Below are 17638 nucleotides of genomic sequence, written 5' to 3' on the forward strand. Positions count from 1 at the left end.
TAGGTTTAAGGTAAGAGGGAAAAAAAATTAACAGGAACCCGAGGGGCACCTTTTTCACACTGAGGGTGGGGGTATATGGAATGAGTTGCCAGGGGAGGTAGTTGAGGCAGGTACTATAACAACATTTAAAAGTCATTTGGACAGGTACCCGGTTAGGAAAGGTTTAGAGAGATGTAGTGTGGATGGGGCATTTTGGTCGGCATGGACAAGTAGGGCTGAAGGGCTTGGTTCCAAGCTGTATAACTCTATGGCTCGAAGATCTTGCAATCTTGTAGAACAGAACATGAAACGTGCCTCGTTATAGAGCCAACAGGAATGACTGCAGTCTGGAAAATGTTATGCTGTGAAGGAGGGGTACTAAAAGCCTGATGGTGGGTAAGGCAGAGGGGAAACGGGGTCTTGGGGAGAGAGATCCAGGTGGTGGGTAAAGGGGGCTTTGAATTTCTTACGGTTTCTCAGGCATATGATGCACCCGTGAATACAGTTTTTAGAATATCAACTTGTATGCTGGATTTTACAATTAAGGGCAAATATGCACTTCATTTAAACATTATGCCATACATGTCTAGTCCTTTAGTGTGTGGGAGAGCAGCCTAGCCATGGATTTGGATCCCTAGTGACAGGCTGTGTGTCGGTCTACAATCACTGTACCCCTCTGGCCAGCACAATATAGGATGGATGTAATAGCACCCATGTGGGGAGAGAGACAAGGATGTGTAGGAAGGATCTGCAGATGTTGGTTTAAACCGAAGATAGACACAAAAAAGCTGGAGAAAGTCAACGGGACAGGAATGAATGGGTGGAGAGAAGGAATGGGTGACGTTTCGGGTCGAGATACTTCTCCAGACAAGGATGTTGTTGCAACGATAGAATTGTGAGGGGAAATTAAGCATTTTCTTTTGAACAGACGATACAGTGTGAAAATTGGCCACTGTAAATTGCCCCAAATTAGATGGGATAACTTGTGGGTGAATGGGTGATCGGTGGTCAGTGGGCCGAAAGGCCTGTTCTCATGTTGTATCTCTAAACGCAAAGTAAACTTAAACTTAAAAGAAATAGGTTTCACTGACTTAATCAGTGGAAAGATAAGAGAGGCGTTTAGAAAACCTATTTCACTCAATAAGTGGTTGGGACTGCCTTACTATAATTTACTGCCTTAAAGGGTGCTGAAGGCAGAAATATTCACTATATTTATAAAGGACGCAGGATTATAATGCGGATTTAATGCAGGCCTACTGATTTATAAATATATCGATCAAGATCTAGGAAGTGGCAGGTAGTCCAATCTCGGCTGGCAGAGACACAATGGCTGAATGAACTCCAAGAATGTTTTAAATGAATTTGATTCTCTATATTATCACATCGAGCTGATGTTAAACTTTAGTCGGATCTGGCTGCTTAGGTGGATGTCAAAGAGCCTAAGCATCTTTTAATGTCACAGATAATATTTATGTTCAACAACATTTACCAATTCATTCACTTGGTTACGATTCACTGCACATCATCAAGATGGAAATGCATGGTAGGTAAAGTAGGTAGGTACTGTACACTGTACAATGACAATAAAGATTGAACCTGAATCTGAATCTAACGTACATAATGGACACCATATTCTTCTTGACTCATTCTGATTGCTTTTGGGTGGAGGAGCGAACTTCATAAGGTTTCATTTTTGTCTTTTAAGAGGTGGTGGTATTTTTTATTTTTTGCCTCTCCCTGGGGAGATGGAACATAAAACATAGAACAGTACAGCACAAGAATAGGTCCTTCAGCTCACAATTTCTCTGCCATACATGATGCCAAGACCATCATATATCCACCTGCACATAACCCATATCTCTCCATTCCCTGCATATCCAGATGCTATATACAACTGCTGGGGAATGCAGGATATCCAGAATCAAAATGTTATAAGCATCTTGAATGTGCGGATGGGACTGGCATTATTGGAGCATAGTTCCCAGTTCTTTCAAAATACCTTCATATTCTTCCCTCAAACAGTGGCTCTACCTATAGCACAGTGGCACAGCTGACAGAGCCTTTGCCTCATAGTGTCACACACCCCAGTTCTGTCCTGACTTCGGATGCTGTCCGTGTGGAGTTTGCATATTTTTTCCTGTGAGTTGCTTCTAGGTGCTCCGGTTTCTTCCCAAATCCCAAAGACATGTACCTTTGTAGATTAACTGGCCTCCTTAAATTTATCCTAGTATGTACGGAGTGGATTAACAAATGGGATAACATACAACTCGTGTGGTCGATGGTTAGGTATAAATTATGTGGACCAAACAGCCTGTTTCCCTGCTGTATCTTTAAGCTGAGCTAAACCAGCACCTCCTAAAGTGAATGCCTTGGAAATGTGTGAGTTTTTGTCTCATCGAATTTGGCTGCCAACTAACCCAGTTATTTCACTTCCAAATGAATATGTGTGTTGTGTTCTTCTTTGCAAGGAAATATCTGAGGTAAACAACTTTTTTCTGTATCTGCGTGTGGGATCAGACCTACATTATTGATGTTCGACATTGATGTTACAGGTCACAATACCACTCATTCCATAAACTTGGAATGAAGAAGAACTTTAAGGGCTGGGTTAAAAGATTAGCTGTAAAGGTGCTTCAAAGGCTGAGGCATGATTTTACTAGATCTCTATTGCTGTAAAACGTGCTACTTCATTTCAGCATTCAACATGAAATATCTGTTCAACATAAGCCAAATAATCCTGATGGATTTTAAATGCTGCATTATTAATCACTGGGGATTCATTGCACACTATAAAGTGAATTAGTACTTCTACCAACCCATAGCTTTTTGCACAGGTTTAGCACATGCATGTCGCTAAACCATTTTTAATTACTTTTCTCTTTGACCCCCCTGCCCTTCAACCTTTACTCAGCCATTATTGTTTCCTGAATGTTGTTGGTCTGAGAGGCTTTCTGTCAGAGTAAAATTACAAATCACTTTAATCCCCAGCAGTGGGTCTTCGAGGTTGTGATGCCCATAAATGTACAGACAAACGCCCTATTGGTAGTTCTGAAGACACAATAATTCAAAGTCTCATCTCACATTCTAAAGCAATGTTTCCCACATGCCTGCTGATGAAACTACAGATTTAAGTAGGTTTTAAAACCCCCGAAATTAACATCTCCAAAACATTGCTGTGGCATTAACACCAAATGCGATTCCACGTTTTAATGGCTGTATTAACCTGTACATTTTAAACTGGTTAACACCCCCATCAAATTAGAAATTTGAGTTGAAAATAAAACCCTTTTATGAGACAACAATGCTCGTAGGGTAATTCCTAAGCAAACTTTAAGCTTTAGCAAAGAGAGTAAAAGAAGAAGAGATAAAAAAACATTAACAAACCTATTTTAAGGATTTCTTTGTTTCTGATAATTCTGTGTTTTTTTTTCCAGTACGGATGGGAACAATCTATTCATATCAAGTCAAAGTACCAATAAAGTTAAACTCTGACAAACAGGGCAGCACAGTGATGCAGCAGGTAGAGATGCTGCCTCACAGCGCCAGATACCCGGGTTTGATCCCGACTTTGGGTGCTGTCTGTGTGGAGTTTGCACGTTCTCCCTATGACCGCGTGGGTTTCCATTGCATACTCTGGTTTCCTCCCACATCCCAAAGATGTGCGGGTTTACAGGTTAATTGGCTGCTGTAATTGGCACCTAATGTGTAAGGATGAGAAGGTGGGATAACAAAGAACTAGTGGTCAAGGGATGATCGATGTCGCTGTGGGCTCGGTGAGCTGAAGGGCCTGTTTCCATGCTATATCACTAAGGTAAACTAAACAATTCTATGCTAATCAGAACCATATTGAATAAATGATAATACAAAGCTCCTGATTTGGGGCTTGTCTCATAAACAATCATCCAAGGTTTTTCCAAGGTTAAAAAACATTTACATAAATGGTACTTTTTTGCTTTCCAGGAGTTATCAACACGATAAACATTCCATGCCAAAAATATTCCCCATGCAACAAAATGAAGAATGGTGAATAAATCTATATTTCTTTGGTTGTTTCCCTGCAGAACATTGTCAGTCATCACAAGCACCCTTGAATCTGTAATGCACATCTAACCAGATGAATAATTTCTCAGTTATCTGAGAGGCCGCACTTTCAATGTTGCAGCATTCCCTCAGTCCTACAGTAGAGCAAGCACTCAATCCCTCATGTTGATTGTTGTCAATGGGAATAAAGATGCAATGTAGGCTTCTGATTCAAAGCTACTATTTTACAAGATGCAGAAAGGTAAAATTACTCCCTGGTGCCAAACGTCCACAGCTTTCTGACCCTGAGGCAATAATCCTGCCAACCCAGTCAAACTCACACACTTGTGTACTTCACCTTCGGTTTGTGCAACTAATATGAAGCAGCTCTTTGCTTTTCTGGGCTGATAGCTGTCCCTTTACCTCAGGCATAATATCTCAGAGTTCGAAAACACATGCAGACCCCCAGTTAATACCATTACATATCTTGCAAAGTTATGCTGTTTTTCTTTCCATCATAGTAAGTTTGAAACTAAGTTTGACACACGGTTTCTAACATAATCAAATGTTATTATTAGTGCAGTTACATACATGACAGCCCCTTCTCTTTTCTGAAAGATGCTGGCATTTATACATTTCTCACAAACCTTGGCAACCAATTGAAAGTTGTAGACAGGGGTAAATCGAGAAGAGTATTTTGAGTGAGGCTGAGTCAAAAAGATTTAAATCAAAGATTGAAGGCTATATTTAGCCGAGAAAAGAGGCAAGAAGGAGGGGAGATGATTATTCAAAAGACATTCATGTCGACAATTTGTGGGAAAGTTAGAATTCTTTCATTGAAGGTGGATATTTTACAGGAACAAAATGCATATGTTCGATATTTCAACTGCTTTTTAGTTGTCTTCAATAAGTATGCTAATTGGTGAAAGCAAGCTCCGTATAGATGCTCTGAAATTAAAAAAAGAAAATGTTGGAAGTACTCAATAGGTCATGCAATATCTGTGGAGAGAGAAACACAGTTAATGTTTCTGGTCAATGACCTTTTATCAGAACTAAGCAACGTCAGCAATGAAACATGTCAGAAGTTACAGAGAAGGGGGAGGGCAACGGAATAAAAAGGGAAATCTCTGTGATCGGTGAAGATCAAGAGAGTCTTAATGGTCTTAACAGCCATCTCAAGAGCAAGTGATGGCTGTGATAGCAGAGAGAGGGTGGAGACATATTAACTGCAGATATTCTGTGTGGAAGAGATGGACGTTGGAGGTTAATTAAAATAGAGAGAGAGGAAACATTAAAAAGTGCTGGGACTGTTATCTAAAATTATTAAATTATTACAATTGTCCAACTATTTCAGCTAAACAGGCTTTCCAGTTTTCATGAAAAGTTACCCACTTGTGATGCTAACTGTTTTTTCTCTCTCCACGGATGCTGGCTGACTGACTGAGCATTGCAAGTATTCTTTATAGTTATTACCTATTTCCAATGACGGCGTTTTTTTGCATTCCACAATTCCAGCATTATTTTTCTCTCAGTTTTAATTCATCTCTTTTTATTTACACCTCTTCCAGGAGGAACAGTCGTAATTAAGGGGCTTTCACCGTCCTCTCAAAGCCAGCACTGCCTTCATTCGTGCAATTCAGTCCTTGTTAATCTCCATCCTATCACGGCCATTCCCTTTGCACTCTCTGACGTCTTTGCAACAGAACATGTTCGATGCCTAACTTTCTTCAATCCCGATCAATCATCTGAGATGTAAAATATGCTTCTCTCTCCACAGATGTTGTCTGACCTGATGAATATTCCCACTATTTTCTACTTCCATGTCAGACACACTTTTCTATTGCTTTTCTGGTGATCTATTGCTTACGAGATCCATGGAGAATTAGGACTAAGTTGATTAGATTAGAAATACTGACTAGCATTTCTGATCACTATTCTAGGTATCCTGCTGAATGTTTAACAATACCAAGAATAATGAAGATAGACACAAAATGCTGAAGTAACTCAGTGGGCCAGGCAGCATCCCCGGAGAAAAGGAATAGGTGATGTTTCGGGTCAGAACCCTTCTTCAGGCTACTTCAGACTTCTTCAGTTGGTGCTCACAAATCAAATCAATTTGAAGGATATAAAAAAATTGAAGAATAGTAAAACAATTACAATATGAAGGTGCAAAAAAGACTTTAAAGTCCAAACCTACCATCATGTCAAAAGAATGTGAGCAATTAAAAAAATGGATTTCTTTAATGTACTCAAATGTTCAACACAGCACATGTTGGGATTTCTGGACAAGACTAAAGCCACGAATTTGAACTTTGGAATTATGGTAGCGTGCTCCATATACCAAAGATAAGGCACAAGAACAGACGATTATTAAAGTCGTTAAGGGGTCCCAATCTTATAATATCAGCAGGCATCCGAATTGAACATGTCTTAAAAGAAAACAAATGTTGACAGTATCAACAAAGATGTCGCTGAATATGTTGGTGCCCTTCAGCTGAATTAATCTTAGCAATGCACTGATCTGTATCAAAATGGTTCAATTCTTGAAGAAATTTTAGAAGAGAAGCAAAAGCTAGAACTGTTAATTGAAGTTAGTCTTTCATATATTTTGGTCAACAGGACATCTACAAATCACATAGAAAAAGTTTTAATTAATTAATTTATTATATATTATCTGTATATTGCATTTACAGGCCTGTTGAACTGCTACAAGTAAGAAATTCATTATTCCATTGTCGATATGCAATTAAATACTCTCAACTCTTGATAGTTAAATTATTCCTTCTAAAAAGCAAAATTGTGACAGAAATTTGACTACTAATGTCCATTACAATACTAATCCTGGTAATTATTTATTGTATCCGTCTGCTTAGATTCCCCTGCCCTCTCTACTGAGACCATTGACATCCTTGAACTCGGTTGAACGTTTCAATATTATAGATTTAGTACTTGTGGTTCAACTCTCTACAGATATATTCACCTGTACATGCAGATGAAATGCCATCAAAATCGGAGCATGGTCTCCTGACACAAATAAAGATGAGAAGCAAGTCTGGATGTAGTGTTGAGCTCTGATGGCTCAAGCCATGAGTGAGTGGGAAATTTGAGTTGAGTAGCAGTACAGAATTGGTATTCTAATGTGGGCCATTAAAACAGACAACGTGTGTAATGCAATCATTTTCACATGAACAACATGAAGTCAGCCCACTGAACATTAACAGCAGAAGGTAGATAAAAATGCTGGAGAAACTCAGCGGGTGAGGCAGCATCTATGGAGCGAAGGAATAGGTGATGTTTCGGGTCGAGACCCTTCTTCAGACTGATGTGGACATCAGTGGGCATCAGTCTGAAGAAGGGTCTCGACCCGAGTCGTCACCTATTCCTTTGCTCCATAGATGCTGCCTCACCCGCTGAGTTTCTCCAGCATTTTTATCTATCTTCGATTTTTCCAACATCTGCAGTTCCTTCTTGAACATTAACAGCAAGTGGTTTAGCAGTTGCACTAAAATTAGAAAAGTTTAGAGTTTATAGATACAGCGAGGTAACAGGTCCATTGACCCACTGAGTCAATGCCGACCATCGATCACCAGCGTACACTAATTCCATGCTATCCCATTGAGCAATTTACAGAGACCAATTAACATACAAACCTGCACGTCTTGGGAACGTAGAAAGGAAACTAGAGCACCGGGAGAAAACCCATATTTCAGGGAGAACGTGCAAACTCTGCACAGACAGCATCCAAGGTCAAGATCAAACTTGGGTCCCTGGCACTGTGAGGCAGCAGCTCTATGAGCTGCACCACTGAATTATTAATTTCTATTTCCACTTGGCCCCAGTTTCTCACATTCACAGTTTGGGGAACAGGGATAGGAAGTTAAATCAAATAAAATTGTGCCGTAACAGTTGGTTGTTTGGCCAGTAACAGGTCCCCTCAGGCAAATCAAACTATGTTTTCCCTTCCCTATTTCACTGTCTGTTTTTCTAAAGAACACAAGGAATAGAAGTCGGAGTAACCTGTATGGCCCCTTGAGATGGCTCTACCACTCAAGAAGTTCATGAATTATATTATATTACCAATGCATCTACTCTCTTCATTCTTGCACGACCCTTCTGTTCTTGTCTGTAATAATCATCAGCATCCTTGACCCAACTCACCCAGGATGTGTTTCCTTTATAGAGGTCTGGATCATCACAGAGATGTCCAATCCTATGCAGTGCAAGTGTAGCAATGATCGCCAGCAAACATCTTGGCTCAATTTTGCATGATTGAATTCTTTAGTAGCAGTTTCATGACAGATTGCTTGGTCACCAAAAAGACAACATCTTCCACAGCTAATCTTGCATGGACTGCAAAGGTATTGCGGCAACGTTAACTACACAGTACTTTAAATCAACCAAACTATTATTTTCTCACAGGGAATTTTATTAAGGGCAGTCTACAATTGGGCAACTAACAGTTAGTTTTATCGAGCGTTAGTCAAGAATAGATTAGGACGTGCTATCTCAAATAACAGCTCTTCATTCGTACTGTAATAAAGAAAACTTCCTGAAATATTTTAATTTATCATCAAAGTGACACAAATGAAAATATACAATGTATTAAAGCTAGAGTTATAGCTCTTTAAATACAAACCTTATTTGCAAAAACTAAACTTAATTAAGACGCAAATAGCTTTGTTCACCCTGCCCCAAAGACTCAAATATTCGGATTTTGCCGTTACAAATTGATTTGGGATTATTTTCTGTTCTAGATATGAAGCGCATGTGTGATAAAAGTTTTGTTTTACTTAGTTCTACTTCAAATCTTGCTCTTTTACAAAAATATTCACCCTGTTTTTTCCTCACAGGTGCTACCTGATATGTGTTTTCAGCACTTTTAATTTTCATTCTTCTTTCACTAAGTTATCCATGAGGTTTTCTTCGTCTCCCTTTACTTTCAGAGGGACGTGTTTTGCGCCTATTCTCCCACCACCATCACTGTGCCAATCCCATTGTAATTGTCACAGTACCAGCCAAACCAGACGGTTAACAATTGTTACTTACAGAAATACCCACAGCCTTTGATTGAAAGAAAGGCCCTTCAGCCCACCAAGTCCACGCCAACCATTAATCACCCATCCACACTAGTTCTATGTTACCCCACTTTCACATCCACACTAGAGCAATTTACGGAGTTACTCAAGTCTCAAGCTGAGTTACTCAAGCATTTTGTGTCTATCTACGGTATAAACCAGGATCTGCAGTTCTCTCCTACTCATATATAAATGTAAGTCTTACTTTCTTTCTTCCTACTTTTAGTCATAAACACTAACATGACTGAGAAGGTCAACAATTCTAGAGGGGCAAAACACAAAGTGCTGGACGAATTCAGCGGGTGAGGCAGCATCTGGGGAGAAAATGGGCAGATGACTGACCCCAACCCAAAACATCATCTGTCAGCATGAGGAAGGAAGTGTCCCGACCAGAATGTTTGCCTGTACATTCCCTTCCTAGATGCTGCCTGACCCATTGAGTTCCTCCAACATTTTGTGTTATGCTCAAGAATCCAGCATTTGCAGTTTCTTGTTTCTCCATTCCAGAAGTTAGCTGTGCTTTGGATGTGGAAGTTCAGTTTAGGCTTTCGCTAAGGTCCTATGCAGGAGGTTGCTCAACAAGAGTCACAGATTGACTAGTGATCAAGGTAACGTTTTGATGTGGGTTGACAATAGATTCTTGGACTGAAAGCAAATAGTGGGAAGAAGTAGGCAGGTAGTGATCAGTGGGATATCACAGCGATCATTGTCTGTGGCCTAGCTATTCACTATTTATATTAAAGATTTAGCTGAGTGACCAAGAGTCATATTTCCAAGTTTGCTGATAATACTAAACTGGGTGGGACTGTGAGCAGGGAGATGGATTTAAAGAAATTTCAAGAGGTTGGAGGCAAACTGAATGAGTGGGAAAGAGCATGGTACATGCAATATAATGTGGACAACTTTGTATATAAAATGCCGAAAAACAGGGTATTATTTAAATGGTGAGAAATTCAATAGAGTTTATGTTGAAAAGAAATATGTGCCATTGTCTAAAAGTCACAGGGCAGCACAGTGATGCAGATGATAGAGCTGCTGCCTCACAGCAACGAGACCTGGGTACGGTCCTGACCTCGCGTACTGTTTGTGTGGAGTTTACACGTTTTCTGGGTGCTCCGGTTTCCTCCCATATCTCTAAGACATGTGAGTTTGTGGGTTAATTGGCTTCTGTCAATTGCTCCTTGTGTGTAGGGATATATGTGAAAGTTGGGTAACATAGAACTAGTGTTAAGAGGTGATCAATGGTTGACATGGACTTGGTGGGACGAAGTGCCTGTTTCCACGCTATATCTCTCTAGACGCATGGTAAACTAACCTGAACGTCCAGCAAACTATTAGGAATGCTAACTGAAACATGATCCTTATTATGAGAGGTTTTCAGTACCTTATTGCAATTATGCCGGGTCTTGGTGATAATAATGAAATGAAACCTTTTTGAAAATTACAGAAATCTTACTGCGTTCAACAGGCTGGATGCAGGGAAGATGCTTCTGCTGGCTGAGGAGTCCACAACTAGGGGTCACAGTCTCTGAATAAGGAGCCATTTAGGAGTGAGATGAAGAGGTTTCTCTTAGCTATTAACCCCTGATTTTGTATACATAATACCCCCTGATTCAGGCATCATTCTTATAAACGTCCTCTGCACCCTTTCAAAGCCTCCACACCCTTCCTGTATTGAGGAAACCTGAATTCACGCAATAGTCCAAATGTGGCCATAGCAAAGCTACAATTAAGCTGCAGCGTGAAATAGTTAAATATGTTGATCTGGAGCTTGTGTGGTGCTTGTAAATAATTTTTCCAGTTTATTGTGCCACTGCTTCTTAATTGCCATACGTTTTATCAACAGGGAAATTAAGCCAATCAATATTAATTTATTTACAATTACTTGAGGTCAGGATTTTGTTCTGCACGGATTATGTGTGATACTTGTTTTGTGATTCTAGTACTATGCTGTGAATGCTTTTCAGGAGGTGTTAATTAAATAGATATATTTGTATTCGGACTTTTGAAATCAATATCAAACAGATTTAGTTAACCATTCAAGAGATCTAATTTTCAGTTTGGACTAAACACAATGATGAATGAATTTAGAATGTTTGATTCAACTATACTGTTTAGTTTAGTTTAGTTTAGAGATACAGCATGGAAACAGGCCCTTCGGCCCACCGAGTCCACACCGACCAGCAATCACCGGTACACTAGTTCTATCCTGCACACTAGCAACAATTTATAGAAGCCATTTAACCTACAAACCTGCATGGAAGCGGGAGGAAACCAGAGCACCCAGAGAAACCCATGTGGTCACAGGGAGAAAGTTCAAATTCCATACAGACAGCACCCATAATCAGGATCGAACCCGGGACTCTGGCGCTGTAAGGCAGCATTACTATCGCTGTGCCACTGCGCTGCATCATAACCTATTATCACAAATAATGGATACCTTCCATTGCTGTAATCTCACAGTACCCAATCTTGCCATTTATTAGGTGCACCTGCAATTTAGACCCATTTCTTCATGGGAATTATTTAATTCATCAAACAAAACATTAACAATGAATTCACAAAAATAATTGTTAAAAGGAATATTGATTGAATCTTGCCACTCCTTAATTAATGCACGGATCTAAAACCAACCAAGGTTTGAGTAAGCAGGTTTGAGTAAACTCTCTATGTGAAGCACAATACTTATTATGTTGCTAAGGCACCTCTGTGTTTAACTTTGCCTTTCCTTCTAATGATCCATCCACTTGCTGTAAATCGGATACCCTGAGGTCAACTGGAGGATAAATAGTGAAAGGGAGGTGAGCCATTAATGAATAAGCTAAGATGGAATACTTGATAAACAATTCATAGCGATCTATAATTGAGCCGATCCATTATTTACCAGTCTTCGTATTGACTGATTCTGACCTTAGAAATTTCCTGAGTTTCACTCTGCACTTGTGTGTCTGAGAAGCAGGAAGGAGAAAGCTGAAATAGCTCAAAATAAAAATCATAGAACATAGAACATAGAACAGCACAGCACAGGGACAAGTCCTTCGGCGTGCAATGTCTGTGCCAACTCTTACCTGCCTGCACATAATCCACATCCCTCCATTCCCTGCATATTTATGCCTATTCCAAAATTCCAAAAGCCACTATCGTATTTTCCTCCACCATCATTTTTAGACACAAAATGCTGGAGTAACTCAGTGGGACAGGCAGCATCTCTGGAGAGAAAGAATGGGTGACGTTTTGGGTCGAGACCCTTCTTCAGACCATCACCCAGCAGTGTGCCTCATGCACTCACCACCCTCTGTGTAAAAAAAACTTGCCCCGCACAGCTCCTTTAAACGTTGTCCTTTTCCCCTTAAAGCTATGCCCACTAGTATTTGATATTTTTATTCTGATTGTCCACCCCATCTATGCCTGTCATAATCGTATATGCTTCTATCCAGTCTCTTTAAAACTCTGGCATTCCAGAAAAACCAATACAAGTCTGCCCAACCTTTCACTGTATCTAATACCATCTAATCCAGGCATCATCCTGGTAAACCTCCTCTGCAACCGTTCCAAAGCTCCCACATACATCCTGTAATGGGGTGACCAGAACTGCACGCAACACTCCAAATTGGCCCTAACCAAATTCCTATAAAGCTGCATCAGGATTATTATACTCAATGCCTCAACCAATGATGGCAAACGTACCAAATGCCCTTCAGATCAAAGAGTACTGGAAACAGAAAATGGGTGTTAACTCTCTTTTCTTACACAAGCATGGCAGAATGTTAATATCAAGTTGTTTTATTGCCAATCTGTCTACACGAGCAAGAGGCTGTAATCCTCCTGCTTTTTCTACTGGGTTAAGTGCCAGATTCAGTAGGAGCCTCATTAACATTAGATAACTGGGGTTCTGTAATATTGTCCTCTAGATTCTTAATAAATGTCTGAGTCTCTGCGTCTTCTATGTTAACTCCATGTTGTAGGTTCATGTAACTTCACCAAGACCCTTTCCCCTCTGATAAAGTAGATTTATGACATTTAAAAGACACTTGGACAGATGTATGGGAGGGTTTGGAGGGTTGTGAGCCAGGCACAGCAAGGGAGCTTAGCTCAGTTAAGCAACTTGGACTAGTTGGGCGGCAGGGCCTGTTTATGTGCTGTATAACTGTATAACAAGAACCTCCCATGGCATTAGAGTAGATGGTGTGTTTCTGTTGAACCTCTGCTGCCCTTGTAGTGACAGAGTCCGCACAATAATATGATGGGCAATTCCAGAAGTTTCCATTTGTTCAGTTTAGTTTATTGTCACGTGTACTGAGGTACAGTGAAAAGCTTTGCTGTGATTCAAATCCATTTACATAGAATTCTACTTAAACCTGGATGTTTTTGGGTGATGTATCAGTTTTCCAAACAAGCTGAAGGAAAATATATGAAATGTTCCAACCCTTTCCTACTAAAAGTCAGATCCTGTCTTTGACACGCTGTGTATGGACGTTTACAGATGCGTCATGTGCCTGGCATTAGGTCTGGCATTCAGCAGCTAAGACTGTGAAACTTGGATTTTGTTTAATTGTCCTCGATTATCTGTAGTCGCTGGTGTAGGCAATGTACTCTTTACATTGCAGTAGGTGCCATTCTTACATTACTTTTCAAGGCAGAAAGAAAATAAAATTATTCCGAATCCTTGGAAACTTGAGATCAGAGATGAAAACTGAGACTTTTCAAACACTGGGCTATTGCTCACCAGAAACACAATCTTCAGTAAACCTTGGATAGACACAAGAAGCTGGAGTAACTGAGCGAGTCAGGCAGCATATCTGGAGAAAAGGATAGGTGACGTTTTGGGTTGAGACATTTTTCAGACTGCTGGTCGGGGGAAAGGGAAAAGACAGATATAGACGGTGATATAGAGATATATCGAACTAATGAATGAAAGATATGCAAAGAAATAATGATGATCAAGGAAAGGTGGATCCCACAATGGTCCATTGTTGGCTGTGGGTTAGGTGATAAAGAGTTAGAAAGACAATGAAACTCAACAGGATGACAGTCAAACTAGTACGATGACTAGGGAGGTGAGGGATGGAGAGAGAGGGAATGCAATGCTTACTTGGTTAGAGAAATACTGCTGGGTCGTAAGGTGCCCAAGCGAAATATGAAGTGCTGTTCCTCCAACCTTGTTCTCCAAACATCAGAGAACTCTTTGTTGGAAAAAAAAGAACTTTATATTTATCATGAAATGATCTATTTTAGTCACCTATCACGATTGTGTCTGATGACGTATATAGACCAAATACCCCAATATCTAAATTTTAAAATGCTCACCTTTGTCTTTCAATCCCCTCTATTTTCCCATCCTAGGAGTCCTTCTCCAGTCCTATATAGTAATTCCTCGGTTTACAAATATTCAATGTACAAGTTTTGTGGTAATGTCATTGCTTTTTTAGGGGATCATAGAGTCATATAGAAGGGATCAGGCCCTTTAGCCCAACACAGCAATGACGGACAAGATGCCCCTTCTAAGCTGATCCCATTTGCCTGCGTTTGGCCCAAATCCCTTTAATTCTTTCCTATCCATGTACCTGTCCTAGTGTCTTTTAAATGCTGTTATGGTACCTGCCTCAACTACCTCCTCTGGCAGTTAATTCCATATACCCATCACCATCTGAGTCAAAGAGTTGGCCCTCTGGTTCCTAATAAATCTTTCACCTTTCATCTTAAACCTATGTTATTTGTTTCTCGATTCCTCTACTCTGGATAAAAGACTCTGGGCATTCTTTGGGCATGTTGATGCATTGATTAACAAATCTTTTTCTCTTTAACAAATTACACCCCATTCTCTGCATAGCTCTATAAGTGTTGTAAGTTTGGCATCTTCCACATCCCCACTGTTTATTGACAGCTATTCCAACTTGAGTAGAAAACGAATAAAATGTAGATGTTGGAACCCAAAACAAAAACAGAAATGCTGGTAGAACAGTCAAGCAGTATCTGTGGAAAGAGAAACAAGTTACCATTTCAAGTCAAAGATCCTTCACCAGTTCTGATGTTCTGCCAGCATTTCTCTTTTTTAATTTCTACTCGTTGCTCTTCTATTTCCAGCCTACTTTAGCCTGTCTTGCAATCCATTAACTTCTCAACCTATCTATTATCGAAACCTATCTCTTTAATCAAACTTTAATTAATGGGCAGCACGGTGGGTGGCGCAGCAGTAGTGATGCTGCCTTACAGTGATTACAGCGCCAGCGACCTGAGTTTTACCCTGACGATGGGTACTGTCTGTATGGAGTTTGCACGTTCTCCCCGTGACCGCATGGATTTTCTCAGAGATCTTCGGTTTCCTCCTGCACTCCAAAGACGTACAGCTTTGTATGTTAATTGGCTTGGTATAAATATAACATTATATATGAAGGATAGTGTTAATGTGCGGGGATCGCTGGTCGGTGTGGGCTCGGTGGGCTGAAGGGCCTGTTTCCCCACTGTATCTAAACTAAACTAAACTAATTAAGCTTTCAGTTATATTCTAATATTCTCATTTGTGATTAACAGTCCTTGTTTATCATGCACCTCCCTGAAGGTTCCTGGGATGGTTTATTGTGTTAAAGGTACTAAATAAATACAGGCTGATCTCACCAAGTGAACTGAAAATCTGACAGTGATCACAACAGCTTTGATGCCCTTCAATAAATAGTTGTGGATTGTAATATAAAGTTTAAAAAAAATTAAGACAATGTTGAAAATAGTTACACATATTTTGGCTCCAATTTTCCTACTTACTTTCTCCAAATCCTTGTTTTAAATTGGTGATGTGAACTGCCTTTGTAGATCCATAACGATTTTTGTACGGTAATCAATAATTAAAAACCAATACCGTGGTTATTTGCGGCGTTACCCCGAACATTTTTGGAACATTGGCACCATGTCTACATCTAGGAATCATGCAGTTGAATCATACCCTGTATTGTGTGAAAATTACCAACCAACATCAAACTGGATCATATGAATCACACCCTGTTATATTGAGGGATTATGCAGACTACCAATTGTATTCAATTTCTACAAAGATTACTATGAACTTACGTTAGCTTTGCCAGTGCTGGAATGGGCACCCACTTGAATATAGGATGTAATATTATACTGCACACTGACCTATAATTCACACTTCATATGTTTAGACAGTATTTGTTCATTAGGTGTACTTGCTTTTTGGACACATTTCAAATGATGATGCACAGTGTTTATGAATATGTCAAGTTTTATCATCATTTCCACCAGGTAATCTTAAAAAGAACACTGACCGAATCTCACCTCTCCTTAAATACACGTGGCTTTAAAACTGATTGGCTGAGTGAACCTCCCATGCAAAGCACAACATATTAATTTGTTGCCAAGGCACTGCTGTGCCTGAACTTACCTTTCCTGCGAATTATACATTCAATTAGTGTGAACAGGACTTCCCGAGGTCAACTAAAGTTCAGAGAGAATGAGAGAGAGTTGAGCCATAGAAGAATAGCCTAGAATGGAAATCTTGATAAACTATTTATAGGCATCAATACTATCGCCAATGTACCATTTAATAGTCATTTTATTCATGGATTATCTCCAAACAAATATAAGTTCTGCTCTCATAAGATTCCAGTAAAGAAGTAAAAACAACATGTTTAACTCCACCTGCCATACTCCTGGCAAAATAGGGTTAAAATAGAACGATGCTGTTAGCAATCCATTCCCACAGAGCAGTTCATCTAATCCCCTTTTTGAACAGAGCAAATTACGTGTCCTAAGGTAATTATTGGGTTCAATGGTAATTCTCTTCCTTTGGTAATTACGATTACCTTAGTTTATCATTTCCAATTTAGAAATTAGGAGTGGTAGCCTGTGACACAATACAATCTTTCCTGTGGTAACACTAACATCTCCAATAGGACTTTGGGAAAGTCCTCCCATTTTTCACTTAGCGTGAGATGGACAGTGGAAACTGGGGACCAAGGGATGCGGGGAGATATTAACTCAATATTCCTCATCCGTTTTTACTGAAGAGAAGATCATGGAAGGTAAGGTGAGGCATGTGAGTTGTGAATTACCAAAGGGGAGGTATAGGTTGTTTTAATGTACATTAAGTGGATAAATCACCAAGGTCTGACCATCTGCTTCATCTTTAGCTTCAGGTGAAGTTCTGGAAGGGCAACAAGGACAAGCCAGGGAATTGCCGACCGGTGAGCCTAACTTCAGTGTAGAGAAAGCTATTGGAGGGGATTCTTAAGTACGGCATCTACCTGCATTGGGATAGACATGGACTGATTAGAGATAATCAGTATGACTCAGTACATGGGAAATCATGTCTATTTAAATTGATAGCGTTTTTTTTTGAAGAAGTCACCAAGAGTTTAGTTTAGTTTAGTATAATTTAATTTAGTCTAATTTAGTTTAGTTTATTGTCATATGTACTGAGGTACAGTGAAAAGCATTTTGTTGCGTGCTTTCTAGCCTGTTTTACTTTAATACATGAAGTCAAAATGACCCTCTTCACGTGACTCAAATGTCATGAGCATTGCCATTTATTAATAATCTACACTCAATAA

The 17638-nt window shown here is 39.7% G+C and overlaps 1 protein-coding gene across 5 annotated transcripts in view; it reads right to left on the reverse strand.

Moving 5' to 3' along the window:
• LOC116986401 (eyes absent homolog 1-like) overlaps window positions 1–17638 on the reverse strand; it is a 216486-nt gene that overhangs the window by 172789 nt on the left and 26059 nt on the right. Inside the window, exon 1 of one of the 5 annotated variants that reach the window (XM_033041898.1) lies at window positions 16471–16505. The exons of the other annotated variants lie outside the window; for them this stretch is intronic. Coding sequence (XP_032897789.1) covers window positions 16471–16490 — 20 coding nt within the window. The 5' untranslated portion in view covers window positions 16491–16505. Of the gene's footprint in view, window positions 1–16470; window positions 16506–17638 lie in introns of those variants that run through there. 5 annotated transcript variants of the gene reach the window in all.

Source organism: Amblyraja radiata, chromosome 23 (genome assembly GCF_010909765.2).
Source record: "Amblyraja radiata isolate CabotCenter1 chromosome 23, sAmbRad1.1.pri, whole genome shotgun sequence".
Classification (NCBI taxonomy): domain Eukaryota; kingdom Metazoa; phylum Chordata; class Chondrichthyes; order Rajiformes; family Rajidae; genus Amblyraja; species Amblyraja radiata.